Here is a 25,610-nt window from a genome sequence, read left to right as displayed (position 1 = left end):
TGAATATTACTTTAAATAATGAATAATGATTTTTTTTTAGATAATAAGAGAAAAGAGGGAAAAGAGAGGCAAATGACTGATCTAATGAGGACCGATTAAAAGAGAGGCAAATTTACTCATAATTTAATTATTACTATAATGCATATTAAGGTACTATTTAATAAACCATTCCAGGTTCACAATTAATTCACATTGGATTTGGAGTAAAAATGAACCAATTTTTAGTTTCCATCTGGAATACACTCCTAATGTGAAACGGCTTGCTAAAGTGCAGAAGTTTGCTACCTTCAAAAGAATAAAAAAATTAATGTATAGAATAATAAATGAATAATGTTTAAAAGGTATTTTGATTAAAATGATTTAGTTATTCTAACTCTCTATCAATCCACGTCAATGTTTGACTCAAGCGTCAGACAGGTTCCTAGACGTTCAATCATGCTTGATTCAATCGATTAACGGAAGCTTTTGCTCAAAATGATTGACCGTCGATGCCTTTCTTGTATCATATGGTCGTTTGTCATTGTATACCTTATGGTTGTGTTTTTTGGTTTAGCAATTTTCATATAGATTTTAAACGTGTGCAGTTATTATTATTATTGGTTTGTTCTTAATTTCCTTGAATTTTATTTTTTCAATTTTTTTTTATCATTTTTCATTTGTACTTTTCCTTCGATATTGTTGATTAAAAGATTATGCGAGCGTTATAACAGTGTCAGTATGTTTTGTTTCTATCATAGATGTTTACTTATCATAATACTTGCAACTTTTGCTTGTGATTATAAACTAACCCAATGCTTCCAATAAGTTGAAAAGCAGTTAATTACCAAACTATGAGTAGGCCGGTACAACATAGGTATACCCAGGAGCGCAGCTCCAACATTTTCATTGGGGGGGGGGGGGACGGTTGGGAAGAGGGTCCAGATCCAAATAGTCAAGGGGCAAAGACTTTTCCCCAATATATAATATTTTCCCCCAAATTATTGGGGGCGACTGCCTCCCCCGGTACGACGTCCCTGTGTACACATAGCCTAAACAGTCTACATTGAGCAGTAGCGTCTCGAAAATCTGAAAAAACTTTTCAAAACATTTCTTAGCCTGTGCTTGTTCTATAACTACCCTGTTTTCACAAATATTGCTAATAACTCACTCCAGATATATATTACCTCTAATTTAGTAAATCCCTTCATTTGAACCCACATGGTTGTTTGAGATCAACCAATTTTCGCGGTAATGAATTTAATGAAGTAATGTATGTAGTAACAGACTAAATAAGTTTGTTTTCTACCATTAGAATTATTGAAATAGTTACCATGTAATTTTTGTAAATGCACAACAGTTTTCTTTTGTTTTTAGTCTTCAATTCTTTATTTTTTTTTTTTTAGTGTTTAATTGAATCATGTGTCTTCCCCTCCTTTAAAGACCTAGGAGCCTTTGGGGGATTAGTACCAGGTATTTATTGTATGCTTAATTAATTATGAAAAAAACTCATCTTATCTTAAAAGAAGGACGTTATGCTGAGTGTAACATAACTACATCACATAGCACAGAAAATTACGTACGTAATGTGAAAGCCCCTTAACGAGAAGGTATTCATAAGTTGCTCGAACAATTTAGTCTAGATTAAGAGACTCGTATACTTGCCCGACTAGAATGGCTCAAATTGGAGAGCAAATCTTGCTACCTTGAGGCAATGCCGTATCCAGCGGAGTAGGGGTCTGCACCCCCTCCCAAAATGTTTGTCGACTAGTTAAGAGAGAACAAAAATGAATATAAACAAATTTTGATGCGTTCATTTTTTTTTAAAACCCCCCAGAATAAATAATCTTTTATTTACCTCCCCCCCCCAAAAAAAAATAAAATCCTCAATACGACACTGCCTTGATGTGTCAATGATAACGTTTTTTCAGTAAAGTACAAATTGATTTTGAAACAAATTTTTTCAGTAAAGTGTAAATTATGTTTTGGCCTTGAGAAGGCATAAAAGCTGTGAGTCATACTCAAATTAATTTCTGCTCGTTTTGAGTTTGACTCGTTTATTTCTTGAAATTTCTGTTCTTTTTGGATTGCATTTATTTATTGATGATGATTTGTGATACTTTTACGCTTGGTAGATTATTTGATTTTATTTTTGCTCATTTTTGGCTTAATGGAGTTCTTTACTTTTCTTGGAAAAACTTATTTTGTGATAAAAATTTTTTTTTAAATTATTTTTGAAAAAAAGTTGGTTGTGCTGAGTGTAACGTGATTCAACTACTTAGCGTGGGAAATTACGTTATAAACGTGAACGCCACTTAACGTTCTTCATATGCTGCTCGAGGAATTCAGTCTAGCTTAAGAGATACGTATACTTGGACGACCAGACTTCCTCAAATTGAAGTGCAAATCCTGCTACCTTGAGGTGTCAATAATTAATAAGTCCTTTTAGAAAGAATATATTATTGTCGTCAAGGTACTCAACAACGAACTTGGCAACACTCAGCTGTCAAAGAGTCACGCACCTTTAATATTTATCAAAAATAAATGTCAGACCACACAATATACTCATCAAATAAGGCACACTGAAGCATACAAAGCACCATACAGCGTCGCGGGCCGAACCGGTACGCACAAACCGAAAACTGTTGTTCTTGAAAGGACACATGTCTCTTAAAGAACTTCAGAAAACACTTATTCCTATTGCAGTAAAACTAATTTTATTCCGTCTCTTGTGTCGATGGATATCAGAGAATAAATTGTAAAGGTATATACCCTTTGATAAAATTGATGGAAAACGGACTTTTTGGTCCTGGATACGCAGTTTTTGAATGTGATAAGAGTTTCCTTATCAAAAGAGAATGGACCTTTCATTTAGTGTTGCATGAGGCCTATATGGTGATTAAATTAGTAAATACTAAATTCCATGGTTCGTGCTATGAATAAAAGATTCACATATACTTTTCAGGGAGGGGGTTTGATTTCGAATCAGTTTTGCAAAATATTTTGTTAATAATGGTTCTAATATAGCTATAAATTCCCCAGCAACGTTGGACCACAGGGCAAAGATTTTAAATTATATAATTTACCATGTTTAATTCTAGGACGCATCATAAGGAAAAAAGGGGGGTATTTGTTTCTGGGTATATTTTTTTTAAGTTTAGGCCTAACTGTATTAAGATAAACTTCAGGGAATTTTGAGGTGCATGTTAAGTGAATTAAAACATACTAGGTAAATCCAGTTTTTGAAAAAGGCGTATCTGCAATACCTCTAGATCGGCCAAGGGTATTACGTTTAAACATTCAGGGCATATTGAAGGGGAAACTGAAAAAAAGGTTGGAAGGCAACCAATCCCCCTCCCGTGCCCTTTTTAGCTGTAATCTCCTCAGAGATATCTAATCAAAATTTTGGAATAGCCATCTTGTTCAAATTAGTCCAAAAGTCAAGTAACTATGCTTTCAGGGATGACAAAACCCCCCTAAGCCCTTAGGGCACGTTTTGTACATTATATGAGTTGTCCATTGTTCATATATAAGGCTGGCTATAAGGAAAGGGGCATGTTTGATCCTGAGTCTCCAAAAAGGCTAAGGGTATTAAATTAAAACCTTTATCAAAACGATGAAAGGGGAGGGGTGTCAAACATAGTCAAAACATACTATATGCAGGAGGGCTGTTAAAAGGCGACAATAGCAACTTCTAAGGAATGGCTAAGGGTATTAAGTTGGAACTTGATAATCATGGTTTGGGGGAAATTAAAAAAAAAATCGGAGGGCCACCATCCCTCCTCCTCTTGCCCTTTGCCACCAGCCCTTGCCACCTTGCCACCAGCCCTCCTGCCCTTTTAGATGCTACTCTTCACGCTGATAGTAATCTTAAAATTCCATTTTATTCGAAATTGTTACAAGGTCTAGTAGCTATGCCTCCAGGGATGCTATGCCCCAAAAGCCTCAAAGGCAAGGCTTGTAAACTATCAAATTTTTTCCGTTTTTGACATGCAGGATTTATCCATTGAGAAAGGAAGGAATGTTTGATCCTAGGTGTGTCGAAAAGACTAAGGGCATTGAGGTGAAATTTTGGGAATTGAGGGGTATGTTGAGCTATTCCAAAAGATACTATCTGCATCCAAGTTATCAGAAATTCGCATCTTCTGTATTTTAGGAACAGGTAAGGGTATTAACTTGACAATGTCAGGGTCACTTTTACTGCTTCAAGTACTGCGGCTGCAAATGCAACTAGTTGCTACGGAGACTACTTCCAACTGGTACTAAATTCACTTGTGACTATTTCCAGGTACAGTTATGGGATGTTGAACAAAATCAAAACAAATTGTGTGCGTGCTGATTGTCAATAGACGCATCAAAAATATCTCAGGAACGCCTAAGAGCATTAAGTTGAAACTTCCAGGGAATGTTGAACAGTAGCCTACTTGAACCTTCAGTTCAGAGATGCTGAGAGGGATGTTAAACTAAATTTAAAGACACCAAGTGCATCCAGACTATCAAAAGGGTATATCGGCAATATCTTAGGAGCAGCTGAGGGTAAGAATATTCAATCAAAAGATACTAACAGGGGATAAGTCCATTTATTAGACAGTGAAAACAGAAACAAAAGTCTGGATATTTCGGCCATATATATAGCGATCTCTAATTATTCCGGCTGTCGTCTTTGCATCCTTGTTCACTGTGCATTCCAGTATCTGTCGGACAAGGTGGCCATGAACCTGGTGTGCGTTCTCTTTACTGCGAAGTATCCTTTCATAAACTTCCTATGTACATCAGGAAAGGTCTGTGGTAAACTTCGCATGTCTGATAGGTACTGTGTGAGACATCTTGTATACTGAGGATGGTCAGCCGCCGCCAAGCATGGCAACATCCAAGCAGTTGCTGTCAAATGAAACTCCCAGTCACAGTCTCGTTCAGCATGAATGAATTGCATCGCTATTACAAGTATTTCCAAGAACTGCCGCCAAAAAGCAAACATGGGTGACGCATTTCACAGGGTTTCGAAGGCATTCATTATGGGAGCCAAAGTGATTAAGGTATCGTTTGCCTCCTGAAGTGCAGTTCGCGCGTCAACACCGTTTGCCAATGTAGCCTGAATAACTCAATGGCACTACCCAGCTGGTCCAGACGGGATAAGTCTTCTTGTGCTTCGGAATAATACTCTTCCAAGGACTCCCATTAGAAGGCTAGCAAGACTTCGTACAGTATGCAGTAGGCATTGATAGCTTGGTAGTAGCCTTTCTAGATCATGTCCCATAAAATAACTGTTTATCTGCCTAAATAACACTAATTAGCTGGTGTTTACCTTTACTTTGACAGTATTACATTATCACTTCAGGTTCAATGACTTTCTATCTGTCCAGGAATAATTAATTCTACCTGCTGTTCGTGATAAAAAAAAATTCCCGCTAGGTAGCAGGTTACTAAACAAAATTCCTAGTATCGGGTACACTCGCTAAAAAGTTTCAGGCCCTTCAGACACAGTAATTTAACCCTTTTGCGCCGAGGACCTTGTTTTTGCAAGACCAGAATGATCGAAGACACATTTCCAACTAATCTGATGCTCCTGATCACGAATCTGATGTTTAAAAAGACGTCACTCAACTCAAAGTATGAGATTTTCTACTGTGACATAGATGGCACGTTAGTGACTGCGGTTTTTTGATCTGTGACAGATATGACCCGTCAGCTAGTGAAGCTTTTCAGTCCTTTACATAACTAACCTGTCAGCGCTTACTGGTTACCAAAAAAATATGCAAATATTCAAATATTAATGAAGAAAGCGTTCAAAAGTACATAAAGTGCATACGAAAAGAAAAGAAAGTCTTCAAGTTAACCATAAGGATTCATTTCACTCGATTTCATGGTACTCCAGGAAACAGTTGGTCTCCTTGCTAATACACAGGGTCACACTGCAAGCTTGGCAATAAGTAAAAGGCTTCCGCTCTATTCCTTTAAGGGAACACATCTCACATCTTTGTCGTTTCTCTCTAAGACGAGGCCAATGAGTGCCATGGTTTTTCAGCTGTATGACGGCACTCACACTTTCCATCGTCTTTCTATATTTAGTGCTCAAAACCGTCCTGGGACTCCTGGGACATATACCATTCCTTGATGGCTTCGCAGAAACTGAAAGTACAAGGGCCTGCACAATGTGCCTTTTGAAATCTAGAAGTGCCATCAAGTGGTTCTCATGGTACAAACCGTAAGCATTGCAGACTGCCATGTCGACGAAGCCGAAGAAAAGACGATGCCACCACTTCATGGATTTACGCTCATGACCCTAGATGGCTCTCAGCATATCCGCCTTGTCAACCCCATCCATAAACCGATTATAGTCCTTAATAATGAGAGGGCACTTTATTAGCATGGTTTTTCCATCTTTCTGCTTTCTGCTAACTTCCCCTCCTTCATTAGCGTGGTAGTTCGAAGCCATCATAACTGTACGATTATCCTTCCAATTAAATACTCTCGTGTTTTCCGAGCTGACCTTGAAGTCAAACTGTCCTCGAAGAAGCATTTTGTCTTCTTTTAGTACCGGGAGGCCTTTTCTGTTTCCTCGTATCGTTCCACACGCATGTATCGTTTCTGTGTAGAGGTACTCCAAAAGTGGCAACGAAGTAAAGAAGTTGTCAAACATAACAATATAGCCTTTCCCTTTGAGGCTAGCTGTTATTTCACAAACCACTCTGCCTCCTAAACCAAATCGCGTAAATGTTTGGTCTGCGTCGACCTTGCTGGCTTGATATACCTCAAATTGATGGATGAATTAAGTGCTGCTTGCTCTACACCATATTTTATATCCTCTCTTGATAGGCTTTTGAGGATTGTACTGCTTTAAACTTATAATTTAGCTCAATGTGTTCAGAATTAAACTTACTTTCTTTTTTAATATAAAAAATTACTTTATCTTGAAAAAATTTCGAGTTTTTAGCTTTTCTGTTAGAAATTTGTTGACAAAAATCTGAATTTTTTTCAACTGCAGTAAAAAGGGTACTTTTTTTTATTTTTTTTACAAACAAAAATTATATCAGTGTAGCCCCAAGTCTCTTCTTTCGATTGATGTAAGAGCACGCTGGATTTGACCAATCTTATATGTACAAAAAGAAATTAGAATCGTCGAACCCCATTATAGGCCAAATTGGCCTATATCTCGGAAACGCCCCAACGGCGAACATTCGCCCTACGATATTCGTTTTCAGTATGGTCGACTACCCTGGGATCCACCCTTAACATTTTTCTACCTTCCGGCATGGGTACTAATCGAAATAAGCGAGATACAGAATTTGGCGCTCTGACTATATCGTACACGTGCTGGGCCAAGACAGAATCAAAATACTCGGGCCTTTGGTGCAAACTTCATGGTTTGTCGATTGAAGATTTGTGTTCTAACAACCCGTTCTCCCAATTGTTGGTGTTTCACCAATATAGAAGATATAGAAATGTTAGACCCCTTTTAAATTTGGAAACTGGTATTTTTCAAATTTCAAAATCTCTTTCACAGGGTCATATCCAGGATTCAATGAAAAGCATTAAAATTTTGTTTATATTCATTCTTGTTACGTTTTTACGAGTCGGACGAACGTTTCTGAGGGGGGAAGGGGTTCATACCCCCTGGGTACGGCCTTGTTTTTTCATAACCTATTTGAATTTAAAGGGAAAAGATCTTATTAATTTTCTCACAACCTCCCACGCATCTACGTTGTCATTAAAATAAGCGGTCTCTTCAATATATGAACTCCACATTAATTACTCTTTTGAATACCGGATGACACATGGAAAGGTAATCACCAGTGACATAACAATTCCCCAGGGAGCCGGAACTGACGTAGAGACGTCAACAACATGTGTCCCTCTTAAAATAAACTCCTGTGAAATATTAGCGAGGGATGTACATTCACAATTCCAGCAAGTAGTTTACGAAATTTCTCAATTCCCCTGTAAAAGAAGAGAAAAAAAAAATCAATATAGCAGAGGCTGGCGCCCTCACACAGGATTTTATTTCAGGACGAATGGAGGGGAAAACGCACGAATTAACTTTAAAGCGTATGAAATTACGGAGAACATCATAAGAAACTCAGAAAGAGGAGCCAAAAGACCCCCTCTCTCTCGTTGCAGCACCTACGGCAAAAATCTCTCATTTCGCCAATTGCAGAAAATATAAATCTACTGCTGCGTAAATCATTGCTACTGTTACCCAACGCAGTGTTTTAAGATTTTAAGATGTTGCACCCTCGTATGAGAGTTCTTACTTTGAGATGGCCCCAAAACGTCATTGAAGGGGAGGGGCGTTGCAAAAGAACTGGATCCAACAGAAAAGGCCATATCCAGTGCAGGGGGTAGAAGTTTTGAACCCTCACCAAAATTTTTGCCTGACTCGTAAGCACGTAACCAGGGACGCATACAGGATTTTTTTTGTCGGGAGAGGGGGTTACGAAGAGATTTCTTCGGGAGGGGTTATAAAAAAAAACCTGAAAAAACGCATCAAACCATTTAAACATTTTTGCCTCTCAATTACTCGGACTATCTGTCTTGTCTAATTTCTACAATTAGCCATGTCTCCACTCCATTCTGTTAAAAGAATTTGTTTTTATGAGTCGGAAAAAACATTTCCTGGGGGGGAGGTTTACATCCTTTAACAACCCCCCCCCCCTTGGATACGGCCTTGCATGTAACGAAAATGCATTTGAACAAATTTCTGATGCATGTTTTAATATTTTTGTGACCCTTCCCCTCCCCCCCCGACAAAGAATTCTGGACGCGCCCTTGTCAATAGAACTGATATAATATGTGCATGGACAAATCTGAGAGGATAATACACAAGCATTTGTCCAACAAAAGAGTCATACTTACTCCCACCATTTATCCGTGCCATTTACAAGTTTTTGCCTCTCAATTGCTCGGACTATCTGTCTTGGCTTATTTCTACAATTAGCCATGTCTCCACTCCATTCTGTTTAAAGAATTTGTTTCGGTCAAATCAAATGAAACTCCCAAAAGGAGGTTTGCATATACTATACTGATTTCATTATTTTAAAGAACTTGACAACCCCCCTCAAATAAACCGCTGCGTAACCACAAATCATTTACTGATTTTGAGCTTTATAATCCCTTAATCATTATTTCATCAACGTTTATAATGTGTTAACAAGCGAAATGGTTCTGTTTCTTTTTACTTAATCACTGCTGTCAGCCATTCTCTCTGGTTGCCAAGCGTCATTGTTTCAAATTGTATCAAAAGATTGGTTTACTTTGTCTTTGCCGCGAGAGTAAAAAAAGGGATTTCATCAAGGGGTTGGTCAGGATGCATATCATTTCGATTCTCACAGTTAAGGAATGGGTGGTTTGAAAATGGGCATCTAAATAGCGGCGGTGTTCCTAGATGTATGCAGTTCTCATAAAATAATATTTTGCCGCCACTTAGGCGATATGCATAAAGATGTCAAAACCGTCACATTTAGCTAAAAAGTTGTACTTTAGACCACAAGGCCGTATCTAGTGGAGGGAGAGGGGTCTACCCCCTGAAATGTTTGTCCGACTCGTAAAAATAAAACAAAAATGAAAATAAACAAATTTTGATGCGTTTTTTAATTTTATGTAGCCCCCCAAAAAATCCTTTGTCCCCCCCAACAAAAAATCATTTTGACCCCTCTCCCCCCCCAAAAAAAAATAATTTGTTAAATTGAATAAGAAGGGACCAGTAATCAAGGAAGTTTAAGAGTTATAGGGGATAGGACCGAAGTCCCCTCCCCCTTGCACAGTCCGTGCCAAAAAAATACCTGGAAAATATACTTAATAATAAACAAGTGGGACAATACGAGGCTCATTTGCTTCTAGGGTGGGTAGGAGCTAAGGTTAGGTTGGTGGGGTGGGGGGAGGGGAGAGGAGTTGATTATAGTGAGTGATGGAGACTGGATTGGTTATTATTATTTCTTTTATATTTATTTATATATTATCATTTTAATTTAGTTTATTTATTTGTTTTTTCTATATATATATCTCTATATATATATATATATATATATATATATATATATATATATATATATATATATATATATATATATATATATATATATATATATATATATATATATATATATATATATATATATATATATATATATATATATATATATATATACTACTACTACTACTACTACTACTCACTCATCTCACTCACTCACTCACTCACTCTCTCATCTCATCATCATATACTATATATATATATATATATATATATATATATATATATATATATATATATATATATATATATATATATATATATATATATATATATATATATATATATATATATATATATATATATATATATATATATATATATATATATATATATATATATATATATATATATATATATATATATATATATATATATATATATATATATAGGATATAGTTTATCTATTTTTGGTTCATTCATAATAGTTTTAATCAAATAGTTGAGGCTTATGTAAATAGTTGAGTTAATAGGTAAGTAGTTACGCGGAGTTTCGCGCGATTAAACCTTCGTAGGTTTTCTCCAGCGTGAAAGTGTTGTTTAATTTATTTATTTGTTTATGAATGTGGATTAATAAACTTATATGAACTTATATATATATGAACTTATATGACCTTCTAGTCCGAAGTTAGACTCGTAGAAATGGAATTGGATGTTGGAACCCGGCTCAATAGTAACCGAAACTCTAAAAAAACGGAAATTTGATACCAATAGATACGTCAAAAGAATTGGTTTTTTATGCTGATTTCAAATATGTAAATTTCATCACGTTTAGTCATGCCCATCAAAACTTACAAGCCTGATCAAATTTGCCTCATTTTCGAAAAGAGTGGAAAACACACCCTGAAACTCCTAGAATCTTAATGAAACTCACACCACCAGATTCAGCGTATAAGAGAACCCTACAGTAGATATTTCAAGCTCCTATCTGCAAATATGTGGAATTTTATATTTTTTGCCAGAAGAAAGATCATGGATGCGTGTTTATTTGTTGTTTTTTCCCAAGGGGTGATCGCATCGACCCAGTGGTACTAGAATATCGCGAAAGGGCTCATTTGAACCGAAATTAAAAGTTTTAGTGCTCTTTTAAAGTGACCCAAAAATTGGAGGGGAACTAGCAACTAGGCCCCCTTCCCCATTTACCCGATCAAAATTTTGAGATAGCCATTTTGTTCATCATAGCCGAAAAATTTAATGACTATGTCTTTGAGGATGACTTATTTCACGGGGGAAGGGCTTCAAGTCGTAAACTTTGCCCATTGTTTACATATAGCCTAGTATTGGTGATAGCGAAGTATACAGATGTTTTCAGTTTTTTTTTCTCTGGTGGAATGAGAAGGGGGGGGGGGTGAGGTAGGGGTTCCGTTGGAGGATCTTTCCATGGATGAATTTGATATGTGGAAAGGGAAATTTTCATGAAGGAGGCGCCGGATTTCCAAGCATTATTTAAAAAACGACCAGAAATTAAATAATAAAAAAAAAATTAAAACTTAAAACGAACAGAAATGATTATGTATGTGAGGGGGTATGTCCCCTCGTCAATACCTCACTCTTTACGTTAGATTTTTTTTTTTAGTACTTTCAAAAGAGCTATTTATTATAATTAAACGGCCTTTGTGATTCAGGGGTCATTCTTAAAGAACTGGAACAAAATTCGAACTTTAGCTTAAAGAGTGAAATATTGACGAGAAGGCGAACCCCCTCTTATGCGTATTAATTTCTTTTCGTTTTAAGTTTTACTGTTGCTCCTTACTTTCAGTTGAAAAACTTGTTTTTTTTTCTATTTAATTACGTTTAGCCTGCTCGTTCTTACAATGGTACAAACTTTAGAGAAAGCGTATACGACGGCTTTTAATTTTATATATTTTTTTTTCGCATCTCTCTAAGTGCGTTATTATTACGTACAGAGGTTAACAATAAAAAAATTTTATCATTTAAAGCCTCCAAAAAAGAATCAAGAAATGGCATTGACTTAACAACGAATTCTATCTCTCTTTTTTTTAATTAAATTTAAATAAAACAAGTTTTTTTCACCTGAAAGTAAGAAGCAAAATTAAAACTTAAAACGAACAGAAATCATTACGTGTATGAAGGGGATTGCCCCTTCCTCAACACTTCGCTCATTACGCTAAATTGTTTAGTACTTTCAGAAAAGCTTCCTATTTTTCTAATTAAACGACCCTTGGTGTTTCAGAAGTCCTTCTCAAAGAATTGGGACAAAATTCAAACTTTAGCGTAAAGAGCGAGATGTTGAGGAGTGAGAATTCCCTTTCATGCACGTAATAATTTCTGTTAGTTTTAAGTTTTAGAGTTGCTTCTTACTTTCAGTTGAAAAAACTTTTTTTTTAAATATAATTTCTGATCGTTTCTAATTAATGCCAGGAAATCTGGCTCCACCCCACGGACAAATCCCCTCCCCATAGAAATATCCCCTTAACAGTTAAATCTTGGTGAAAATTTACCTCAGACCATTAACCTTAACAACTACATGCGTAAAATTGACCCGGAAAAGAGAAAGCAAGACATTTAAAAAGAATTTTGTGTAGAAATTCTAGCAAATTCCCCCATTTTATAATTTCCCCTGAAAAGTTCACCCCCTGGAAACTTCCCTCCCCATAGAAAATTTCCCGTGGAAACCCCCAGCAAAAAATCGCCCCCCCCCACCCAAAAATGAATACATACTTCGTAATAACGAACACTATGTAAAAAAGGGGCAAATTTTATGACTTAAAGACCTTTCCCCTGGGACTGTGGGGGGGGGGTCATTTTATATCCAAAGGCATAGTTATTGGGTTTTTCAACTATGATGAGCAAAATGGCTAGCTCAGAATATTTACCGGACGACTTTGAAAAAAGGGGAGGGGGCCAGGTTGCCCTCCAATCTTTTTTCGCATCAAAAGGGCACTAAAACTTTTAATTCCCGTTCGAAATAGCCCTCTCACGATATTCTAGGATAATTGGGTCGACAAGATCCCCCTGAAAAAAAATAAAACAAACAAACAAATAAACACGCATCCGGGATCGTTCTTTTGACAAAAAAAAAAAAATCCACATTTTTGCAGATAGGAGCTTGAAACCATTACAGTAGGGTTTCTGATACGTAGAATCTGATTGTGTGATTTTCATTAAGGTTCTAATACCTTTAGGGGGTGTTCCTCCGTTTTTCGAAAATAAAACAAATTTTCTCAGGCTCGTAAACTTTCATCAGTAAGACTAAACTTACTGAAACTTATATATTTAAAATCAGCATAATACGCCGATTCTTTTGATACATCTATTGGTAACAAAATTCCGTGTTTTAGAGTTAGGAGGCGGGTCGCTCCTTACTTACAGTTTGTTACCACGAACTGTTTGATGTGTATAGCACTAAGTAAAGGGCATATTTAAAAGCCGTTCCTCCTTGGACGGCGGTCGACGGCTCAGAGGTCCCCTCATGTTTCACGAGCAGAAATTAAAAGAACCAGATTATTCAAGTGAAAAGAAAAAAAGTAACGTTAAGCTTAAAGTGAACAAGAATTATCTTATTTATCAAGGAAATAGCATTCTTATTTTAATATATTGATGAAAATTTTATAATGACGGGAATATCGTTAAACACTGCTAACAAATCCATAAATTGTTGATAAATCTCCTCTGTGCGTGTTGAATTGAGAGGATCTGTCTAGGACACTGTCAAATCACAAAATTTTGAGGGGTGCAAAATGTGTTTTGAAAACACAGCGGGGGGGGGGGTAAATTTGTCACATTTTTTTAAGTTTTCCAAAGAAAATACCAATAAAGACATTTTCGATAAAAACACGAAAAAAATCTAGGGGGAATTATGGGGCGGTGCTTGCATTCCCCTGTCCCTCCCATAATTGACACCACTGGTCTCAGATTTCTGTTTTGCCTCTTTTCAGGTTTCTAAAAATCATTATTGAGCCTTGATGAATAAATGGATTCCTTCTAAGCCGTCATGTTTAAAAAAATAGATTGTATTGGCACAAATATACCACAGACACTACCAAAGCCATATCCAGGGGACTGGCTACCAAGTTTCAACCCCGTCCCGGATTTTTGTTTGACTTGCAAAAAGTAATAAAATACAGATAAAAAAATTGTTCCTGAGTTTTGTAATTTTTTACGCCTCCTCCCCCCAAAAAAACTTGCATACGCCCTTGAACACAAAATATATCTGACTAAATAAAAACAAACCTGAAAAGCCGATATGAGACTGAGCAGGGTTGTCACAAACTAAACAAAAACAAAAGACTTGCAGGGCTGCCATGTTTTAACAATTAATTCCTGATCAACGAAATTGTTGAGTTGAATTTTTTTTTAGCAACCGCCCTGTTATAGCACCATAGTAATCACATATAGCTGGCAAGTTTGATATTACATCAACTTGACAAAAATTAAAAAAGCCTCATCTTTCATGAATAAATATTGAAAGTTTGCATAGATTAACATAAAGGTCGGACAAGTCAGAAACTATGACATAGCTATAAAACCAAATTGTATAAATTAATAGTTGTAGCCGAGCAGACTTATATCGAATATGAAATACTGAATTATGTGCCTAGTGAAAGGAAATCCCCAGATACGGATATGATGATGTGGTGTCGAACTCTTTATGCCTGAACTACGACATCGCCAAACTTGTGGATTAAATAAAAAAAAAATTCCCGAGTTGTGGATCAAATTAAAAGTACCAGGGGGCCGAGCTTCTCAGGATGAAAAAGAATGATATTTTCCTTAAGAATTCCTTTTTTGCATTATTGTACAGGCAAATTGTTCCGTATTATTGTCAATTAAATTAAATTTTAGCATAGTTTTTTCTTAATACTTAGTGCAGACACCCACCTAAGGCCGTGTCTAGTATTTTAGTTTGCAAGGGAGGGGCATTTTTGGTCAGGAGGGGGGATTACAATTAAATTTTTCAAAACATACAAAAATTTATTTCTATACATTGTGTTAATTTTCCACTAGTCGGACGAAAATTCGGAAAGGAAGGGAAATCAACCCCCCTCCCTGGTTACAGCCTTGCACTTATTCTTACTCAGATTTACTCCAACCATTTCAAGTATTTGTAATGTCATTTGTATGAAAAATGTTTTGCGAGTTGAGGATGATAGAATAGGTTTAAAAATTACCTTGGTAGTATTATTATTAGTTTAGACAATGGGAGCAGTGAAGTTGTTAAAAGTAGAATGACCAAGGCTCAGAGTGTTTTTTCACAGTTAAAAAAAAGTTTGGAAGAATAGAAAGATAAGTTTGCACACCAAAATTAGAATATTGGAAGTTACAGTGATGACAGTGGTCAAATGTGGTTCTGAAGCATGGGCCCTCAGATAAGCGAATGAAGATTTGCTAAATGTTTTCCAGAGAAATTGCCTACAGATTATTCTGGGTACCCGGCTGACTGACCATATTTCAAACAGTAAGCTGTACGAAAATCGTGATTCAATCCCACTTTCTTGGGCTATAATGAGAGAAAGGTTGAGATGGCTAGGGCGCGTTCTGCAGATGAAAGATGACAGATTGCCAAAGATTATCCTTTTCCACCAACCGTCTAGGGCTAAACAGAAAGCAGGTCAGTGAGTTGTTAGTAGTAGTAGTATAAATTCGACTCTGCAAGAGTCAAATTTGAGACCTTTGGAATGAGTTAGACGCACTGTCTACTGCGCTAAGCAGGTATGTAAACACTAATAAAGGAAACAAAATCATAAGAAACGCATTCGACAACCTCATACAGGAGGTAGCCTACATTACGGTTACGTTTTTTTAATAAAATCAAAATTACGCGTAACAAAGGAGCTAAGAATGTACCCTGTAGGTAATTTGTGAGTTAGCCACTTTTAAGCTTAATCTTAATGATTGATAAATCATAGGCACAATTTTTCGAAATTTGACAAAGAAATGTAAGCTGGAAATAACAGTTTTCTGTTACGTATCATGAATTTTGCAAAGATAATGAACACATAGCATCAAAAGACATCAATTAGCATTAATTTACGCTTCTACAGCACAGGGGCGGATCCGGGATTTCTTAGGGGGGGGGGAAATAGGTTGATCCAAAATAAAATTTAGGGGGGGGGGGGAATATAGGTTGATCCAAAAACTTGCGTTAGGAGCAAGTTTAATTAACGCAAACGTAAGTTAATTAAGTAAATTACACTATTTTAGACTACGCTAGGGGGGCGCGCGCCTCCCTCGCCCCCTGGATCTGCCACTGCTACAGCATAAGTATAATATTAAATCGAGGGAGGATCGCATTCCGGTAAATGGTCTATATCTTAGAACGTTGTGTTTTCCACACAGTTCCGCCCGACCTGACACAGTTTCTGTCACATTTGGTATCTTTCCGCGACAGCACGGTTCCCTGGTGTACGGGAATTCTTAAAGTGGCACTAACTGGCGCTTAAAGTTGCACTTGAGAATGTAGTAGAATACAGATAATAACAAGTGGGAGGAGGGGGAAATACAAACAAACATAAAAATAGGTGTAATGAAGAGTAGGAGAAATCGTTTAAATGAAAGGGCTATCTTAAGATTTGTTGGAGGCACAGCCCAAATTTGTCTCTACGCAAATGTCGGTCTAAATTCGAACTTCCTTAAGCTTATTCTGAAAAACTTGAAGTTATGCGTATGGTTGGTAAAAGTTCTTACTAATTTGAAGTTCATTCCGCAGTTTACGACACACAATGACTAAGAAACTTACTTTTCGCAGATTCTTTGTAAAGCTGTATACACGAAATTGATCTCAGATATCGCCAAGTGGAAATAAAAGTCGTCTGAGATGGTGATAAGATTGGTGACTAACAGGAATTTATCCATACAGTGGCGCCGAACAAAATTAGTAGGAACTATGCACAGTTTTTTTTTTACCTTACCTAATATAGACTTATTTTTCCTGAATTTCTTCCTGCGCGTTTTCTTCTGGCATTCGGCACTTAAAAGGATCAGTAAACATCCAAGGAACAATATAGATATTCTGTGGAGCTTCATAACAGTCACTATCCTTTGTCATTCGTTGTTCGTTTGTAAAACCTAAAAATATATGAAGTAGTTCTTAAAACCTGAAGAGGGAGGAATCTTCAGATGTTTAGTGTAGCCTACATATCAGACTCTCATGGGTAACACATTTCTGCCATGCTACACTTCTTTGCAACAAATATGGCGTAATTCGCGTCACATGTGGTACATTCTCAAAACACATCTGGTGTACATGGCTGTGGAAAATAATCCAAAGGAAAAAGGGGGTTGAAAAATTACCTCTGTTGGTGTTTTTCATTGAATAACATTAGTTGCCCCCTCCCCTTACATTCTAAAATATGCAATTTTTTCAAATTCAGTATATATATATATATATATATATATATATATATATATATATATATATATATATATATATATATATATATATATATATATATATATATATATATATATATATATATATATATATAATATATATATATATATATATATATATATATATATATATATATATATATATATATATATATATATATATATATATATATATATATATAAACAATTACTTGTTCCTATATTTTCATGCATTGTTACCTCTGGCTAGAAATTGAAAAATAGTTAATCAAAACCGCAAGACTTCGATACAAGGCTGCATCCAGGAAGGGGGCGGGGATTAGGAGGTTCAAACCCTTCCCCATATTTGTTTGCCTAGTTGAAACGTAACCAAAATGCATGTAAACAAATTTTTGATGCGTCTTTTAGAGTTAAAAACAAATCCTAAACAACTAGCCCCCCTAAAAAAAAAATCCTGGATGCACCCCCCCTCTTCTCCAATGGGGCTAGACATAGCCAAAGGTTATATCCAAAACTACGCTTGTATATTTTGTTCTTATTTCTCAACATAAGTTGATACACAAACTTTCTTTTTTCGAACTGAAAATAATTTGCATTATGTACAGACATAGCACAATCTCAATTTGAAATAGAATATCAGTGAAATTCTGTCTATAGCCTGGGGATATATCTGTCCCCCATTGGAGGGATGGAACTTATTTGTCAAGGTGGTTAAAATTATAGTTAAAAACATTGCAGTGGCGCCAGTTCAAGAAAATGTAGGGATTATGGGGAAGGCAATTTCGATGTTTTTTCTGTGGAAATACCAAATCTAAACATTTTCAAAGTATGTATAGCAAATTATTCCGTACTTACGTGTTATTAATTTAAAAAAAACGAAGTTTTTCTGAGGGAAGAATAGAAGCTTTTTATAGAGCGTTGTAATAGAAACATCGAAAACTTCGAAGGGCTAGTACCCTTTTTAATAGTCAAAAGTGATTGGAGGAAAACTAACACCCCTCCCACGCCCACCATTTCCCCAAAAATATCCCAAAATTTTTTTTTGACATAGCCATTTTGTTCAACATAGTTGAAAAGTACGGAAATTAGGTCTTTGAGGATGACAGTCTCCTCACAGTCCTCAGCGCAACGGTTGCAAGTTATGCCCTGGGGGCATATACGGTTTTATAGAAAGCGTTGTCATAGAAACTTCAAAAAGGGCTCATTCGATTGGAAATTGAAAGCGCTAGTGCCCTATTTAATAGTCGAAAGTAATTGGAGGCCAACTAACGCCCCTCTCAAGCCTACCATTTCCCCAAACACATCCAATCAAAATTTTGAGATTGACGTTTTGTTCAACGTAGTTGAAAGTTCTGGAAATTAGGTATTTGCCAGTGAAGTCGTAGAAACTTCAAAAAGGACTCATTCAATTGGGAATTGAGAGGGCTAGTGCCCTTATTAATCGTCAAAAGCTATCTGAGGGCAAGCGCCCCCCCCCATACCCATCATCTCCCCAAACACTTCCGATCAACATTTTGATATAGCAATTTCGTTGAACGTAGTTAAAGGGCCCGGAAATTATATTTTTGAGTATGACAACCCCAAACAGCCATCAGGGCTAAGGTTGTAAGTTATGCCCGGGGGGGCATATAATGTCATATAGAAAGAGTTGTCGCAAAAACTTCAAAAAGGGCTCATTCGATTGAAAATTGAGAGGACTCTTGTCCTTTTTTATATTCGAAATTATTCAGAGGGAGAATCCCCTCCACGCCCATCATTTCCCGAAACACTTCCGATCAACACTTTGATATGGTCATTTTTTTCAACGTAGTTGAAAGGTCTGGAAATTATGTCTCTGAGGATAAAAAATCCCCCCAGCCCTCAGGACAAAGGTTTTAAGTTGTGCCCTGGGGTTTTATAGGGTTTTTATAGAAAATGTGGTCATATAAACCTGAAGGGGGGGGGGGGGGGTCATTGGATTGATAATCAGACGCTCTAGTGTTCTTTTTAAGAACACTTTGACTCTTTTTAAGAGTCAAAGTGATCAGAGGGCAGCTGCCCTCTCACCTCTACACACACGTCGTATTGTCCCAAAACGCGTCTTGCGTCCCCGAAATGCGAACAGAAATTTTGAGATAGCCATTCTATTCAAAATAGTCTAAATACAATACAATAAGGCTTTTGGGGTTGAAACAAACCCCAGAGATTAGGGGCAAGGGTTGTAAGTTATTCCCAGGGAGTATTAAAGGTTTTTATGGAAGGGATGGTTGTTTAACTTCAGAAGAGGCTCAGTCTTTCTCCCTGAAAATGATTATGTCAATATAAAACGAACAGAAATTAATAATAAAAAAATTTTTGTACAAAATAAGTTTTTTTCTTCAAAAGTTAAAAAAAAATCTTTTAAATGTTTTCACTTATAACTTTAGGAAAACAAAAATTAATTAAGATTTTAAGGAATAAATATCAGCATGTGTATATTAAACTGAGAATTCACATTTTTTTCAGTAAATTTATTTGAATTTTTTTCAGTAAAGTACAAATTATATTCTGGCCTTTACAAAGCACAGGGCTTAGAACCCTACTCAGATTAATTTCTGCTCGTTTTGAGTTTGACTTATTTTAATTTCTGTTTGTTTTGGGTTTAATCTATTTATTAATACTGATTTGTGGTAGTTGTATGCTTGATAGATTATTTGTTTCTATTTTTGTTCGTTTTTGGTTTCATGGAGTTCTTTATTTTTTTTTGGAAAACTTATTTCGTGCAAAAAGTTTTTTTGATTAATAGAGAGAAATAACTGGATTTCCAGAATTCATATTACGGTTGATATCTTCTTCATTTCGAGTAATCAAACCGTTCGTGGTAACGAACTGTAAACAAGGAGCAACGAAGCTCAATAGTAACCGAATCTAAAATACAGAATTTTGATACCAATAGATACATAACAAAAATCAGATCTTTATACTGATTTCAAATATATAAGTTTCATCAAATTTAGTCCTACCCATCAAGTTACGCGCCTGAGAAAATTTTTCTGATCTTTGAAAAAGGGGGAAAGACCCCCTAAAAGTCATAGAACCTTAACGAAAATCATACCATCAGATTCAGCGTATTAGAAAACCCTATTGTAGAGGTTTCAAGCTCCTATCTTCAAAAATTTTGAACTTCGTATTTTTTGCCAGAAGAAAGATCACAGATACGTGTTTATTTGTTGTTTTTTTTCCCAGGGGTGATCGTATCAACCCAGTGGTCCTAGAATATTGCAGGAGGACTCATTCAAACGGAAATTAAAACTTCTAGGGTCATTTTTAAGTGACCAACAAAATGGAGCGCAACTAGGGCCCCTCCCACGCTCACTTTTCCCCAAATTCACCCGATCAAAATTTTGAGATAGCCATTTTATTCAGCATGTCCAAAAATATAATAACTATGTCTTTGAAGATGATTTAATCCCCGACAGTCCCCAAGGGAAGGGCTGCAAGTTATGAACTTTTCCCAATGTTTCAAACAGTTCGTGGTAACGAACTGTAAGTAAGGAGCGACCCGGCTCAATGGTAACCGAAACTCTAGAAAACGGGTTTTTGATACCAATAGATATATAAAAAAAATCAGATTTCAATGCTGATTTCAAATATATAACTTTCATCAAGTTTAGTGCCACCCATCAAAAGTTAAGCGCCTGAGAAAATTTGACTGATTTTTAAAAAAAGGGGGAAAGACCCCCTAAAAGTTATAGAACCTTAATGAAAATCACACCATCATATTCAGCGTATCAGAGAACCCTACTGTATAGGTTTCAAGCTTCTATCTACAAAAATGTGGAATTTTCCATTTTTGGCCAGAAGAAAGATCACGGATGCGTGTTTATTTGTTTGTTTGTTTGTTGTTTTTTTTTCCCCAGGGGTGATCGTATCGACCCATTGGTCCTAGAATATCTTGGAAGGGCTCATTGGAACGGAAATTAAAAGTTCTAGTTCCTTTTTTAAATGACAAAAAAAATGGAGGCCAACTAGGCCCCCTCCCTCGCTTATTTTTTTCCCAAAGTCACCCGATCAAAATTTTGAGATAGCCATTTTGTTCACCATGGTCGAAAATATGATAAATATGTCTTTTAGGATAACTTAATCCCCCGAAGTTCCCAGAGGGAGGGCTAAAAGTTATGAACTTTACCCAATGTTAACATATAGTATTGGTTATTGGGAAGTATACAGAAGTTTTCAGGAGGTTTTTTTCTGGTTGTGGGCGGGAAGGGTGGGTCGGGGGTTATGTTGGATGATCCGTTCATGAAGGAAGTTTTCATGGGGGAAGGGAAATTGCCATGAAGGGGGCGCCGGACTTGCCAGCATTATTTATTGGTTATTGGGAAGTATACAACCATTTTCAGGAAGGATTTTTTCTGGAGGGGGGGGGGGCTAGAGGACGGGGTTACTCTAGAGAATATTTCCGTGGAGGATGTTGCTTTGGGGTAAGGGACATTTCTATGAAGGGGGCGCCGGATTTCCAAGCATTATTTAAAAAACGATCAGAAATTTAATAAAAAAATACCAGTTTTTTCAACTGAAATGTAAGAAGGAATATTAGAACTTAAATCGAACAGAAATTATAACGTATGTAAGGGGGTTCTCCCCCAAGTCAATACCTTGCTCGTTACGTTACAGTTTTCTTTAGTGCTTTCAAAATAGCTATCTATTCTAATTAAACGGCCTTTGTGATTCAGGGGTTTGTGAATCAAAATTTTTTTTAACTTTTAACGTAAAGAGCGTGGTATTGACTAAAGGGAGAACCTCCTCATAAATCTAATAACATATACGTAATAAAAAAAAAACAATAAAAAAACAAGCGATACGGCTCAATAGTAATCGAAACTTTTAAAAACGGAATTTTGATGTCAATAAATGTATCAAAAGAATATGTTTATAATGCTGATTCTAAATATATAAATTTTATTAAGTTTAGTATTACTCATCAAAGGCTACGAGCCTGAGAAAATTTACTAGATTTTTTAAGAGGGGGGAAACATCCCCTACAAGTGAAAGAATTTTAATAAAAATCACACCGTCAGAATCAGCGTATCAGAAAACCCTATTACATAGGTTTCAAGCTCATATCTGCAAAAATCTGCAACTTTGTATTTTTTGCCAGAAGAAAAATATACGAATATAGAAGTTAGTAACGTAAGTTAATTTGTAAAGACATCCATTTAGCAAAAGAAAAGTAAAATTTTTATGCAAATAAAAGCTGCATTAACTAAAAAACGATCAGAAATTAAATTAAAAAAAAAAGTTTTTTAAACTGAAAGTATGGAGCGACATTAAAACTTATAACGAACAGAAATTATTCCGTATATGAAAGGGGCTGTCCCCTCCTCAACGCCTCGCTCTTTAGGCTAAAGTTTGACTCTTTCTCACAACTCTTTTTTTTAAACAATAAAAAAACTTAAGCGACAGTTTAGCGATCTATCTATTTATATCCCGTAAGATTTTCAGTGATTACATTACTACGTGCCCCCAAGTGCAAATCGGATTAACTGGACTAATAATACATAAATACATACCAACAGTATCAAAGGGGACAAGGAATACAGCCCTATATTTAAACGTAGTAGCATATCTGATTTGTGATTTTGATTCTTGTTTCATTTATACAGTTAACTTATTTGACAAAGGGGCCACTCTTTTGAATCACGGAGGTTTCAGGAAACTAGGAGGTTTTCTTTCCTTTCTAGTATTTTTACTCGGATTCATAACAAACTAAGGAATTAATGGCATCAATTAAGGATGACAGGAGGGATGCTCCCCCAAATTTTAACATTACCCCCTAGTTTGAGAAAAATGTCTCTTAAGGCTGCTTTCATCGAAAAATGCCCCTTATTTAGCATTTTCATTAGCATAAACGGTACTTATGTATTAAACGTACTCTTTTATATACTGCTAAAGAAGTCAAGTTTGGTCAATGCTAATCAAATAAAATAAAATAGGATGAATATATAATAGTTTAGGAACAAAATTGGGCTATATTTTTGCACATTAGATGGGTGGGGGGGGGGGGTAAAGCATAGCATAAATTAAATACGTAACCTAACCTAACCTTGGTACCTTCCCTCCCCTTTAAACCCCAAAAAAACAACAGTTTAAATATGGTTAACGCAATGAAAACCATGCCTTACATTGCACTACTCTATAGTGGTCTCTTGAATGGGCGGGTTTTTCGTAATTGGTTTCCAAAAGAGTACGCTTAATACATAAGTACCGTATAGACGATAAATTTGCCCTCCAGACAAAACAGCATTTTGACCCTCTTTTAAATTTTTGTGAACTGACGCCACCGTCAGGCTTACCAATTTTAATTTAAAAGATTTAAACTTTAACTTAAAGGATTATTTTAACTTAAATTTACCTTAAATTTTAACTTTAATTTGAATTTAAATTTATTTTAAACGATTTAAAGTTAAAGGATTTTGGATTTTTACTTATAGGATTTAAGAATTTTAGATTTTAGGATCTAAAATCTAAAATCTTAAAGGATTAAAGGATCTAAAAGGATTAAAGCATTTTGTATTTTAATTTAAGGACTTTTTAACCAAAATTTCAAAATCCCTAGTAGTCTCTGCGTAGTTCACATTTTACAGTTTTAATGAACTGACCCCCATCTCCCTCCAAATGAATCCCTGACAGAAAGCTTGCTTTGATACCTATATGCTAATAGAATTCCATTGCCCTGTTTTTTCAGGTTGTTGGATTCTTTCTTTCGTATTCTCTAGATCTATGGGTAGCGTAAATTTTCTGATTAACGGAATATCGAGAAACCTAAGAAAAAGACATATCTTTAGAATCAGAATTTTGTTGTTAGTCCAGTATAATATTCATTTTTGTCAGAAATGAGCTTTATCCCCCCCCCCGCCGCAAATGAACTTTATACCTATCCTACTAATGATCAAATATATGGCATGAATTGTATTTGCACTGCAAGGGCGAAAATACGGGGGCGGGATTAGGAACCCCCCTGAAATGTTTGTCCAGCTCGTAAAAACTTAACAAATGTACATATAAATACATTGTTGATGTATCTTTTATAAAACCTCTCTTCCCGAGAAAATACCCCCTCTTCTGAAAGAAAATCCTGGATACGGCCCTGAATTTTTCACTATTTGATAAACCACTAAATCGTCTTGAAGAAAAAAAAAGTAAAATTCGGCGCATATTAGGGGTGGGGATAAAGTTCGCCAATGAATGTAATATTTGGATTCAAGATTAAATTTGGATTCTAGCTGTATGTTTAAATTAGTTATCTCAGTATGTAATTAATTACATAATTTAACCATAAAATCTAGAGGGAAAAAACACCCTCTTCCCATTGATACTACTGCATACACTCTGCTTTCGGATCTCTTTTTGCATGTATTTCTCTTTAATTATTTTGCAATAAACTAGTAACAAACCTTTTCTTTACAGTCCTTAATTTCCCATTCACTGAGATTTATAATCCACAAACCGCAATTCAGAATCACAAGCTACACTCATAAACTAGAATAGAACATTCTTTGGAAACTCCCCAATCGGCACCCCTTTGACAATCCACTACACGCTCAAATGCTCAACTAAAACTGATTCATGGAATTTATACACCGAGGGACTCTATACCTGTGAGGAGTATTTTCCTTGGGCATTATTTTAACTAATTACCTCTTCAGGTTGTTGTTAATATACTTAGGACGAACATTTACAGCTTGCTTTCTGGCTTTTAAGTAATTTCGGCTTGAGATTGTCCGCTAAAGTCATAAAAAGAAGTGGTTCTTAAGAACTGGCACTTGTTCAACGGTGCTAATTCAAAAGGCGTTATGTGACACGTTTTTAAATATTTAAGCGCTTTTGAATTTAAACACTTGATGGATTGAATACTTCGATCGAAATTAATTTTGCTTAATTGGGTATATTTTCCGATTAATTCACTAATGAGACGGCTAAAAAATAGACATACTTCACTTGCGTCGGAAATGAGCTTTATCTCACCTTTCGACGGACAAATGTAGAGACCGGTGTTTACTCCTCTGAAAATACCTCCGCAGAAAATACTCGCCCCCCCCCTCCCGCAAACTACTCTTTAGTTTCATAACAACGGCGTAGACCACAAAAATTCCCAGAAATCAATAGGGATTAAATATCGATTTTACATTCTTGATACTTTTTTAAATTTTCTTTTTGTTATTTTTAAAGGGGGGGGAGGACTAAAAATCATTAAAAAACGCATCAAAGATTTGAAATTGATATTTAATCCCTCTTGATTTCTGGGAGTATTTCT

The 25,610-nt window shown here is 35.9% G+C and overlaps 1 protein-coding gene across 1 annotated transcript in view; it reads right to left on the bottom strand.

Annotated features, from left to right (window-relative positions):
• wb (wing blister) overlaps window positions 1–24,883 on the bottom strand; it is a 470,816-nt gene extending 445,933 nt beyond the window's left edge. The window contains exons 1-2 of the mRNA XM_089102573.1: window positions 24,751–24,883; window positions 16,876–17,032 (exon numbers count right to left, since the gene is read on the bottom strand). Coding sequence (XP_088958699.1) covers window positions 16,876–16,990 — 115 coding nt within the window. The 5' untranslated portion in view covers window positions 16,991–17,032; window positions 24,751–24,883. The remainder of the gene's footprint in view (window positions 1–16,875; window positions 17,033–24,750) is intronic.
• Window positions 24,884–25,610: the final 727 nt, after the last annotated feature.

Source organism: Artemia sp. Qi Xiang Cuo, chromosome 16, assembly GCF_049724085.1.
Source record: "Artemia sp. Qi Xiang Cuo chromosome 16, ASM4972408v1, whole genome shotgun sequence".
NCBI classification, from domain to species: domain Eukaryota; kingdom Metazoa; phylum Arthropoda; class Branchiopoda; order Anostraca; family Artemiidae; genus Artemia; species Artemia sp. Qi Xiang Cuo.
This window is presented reverse-complemented; position numbering and strand designations above follow the sequence as displayed.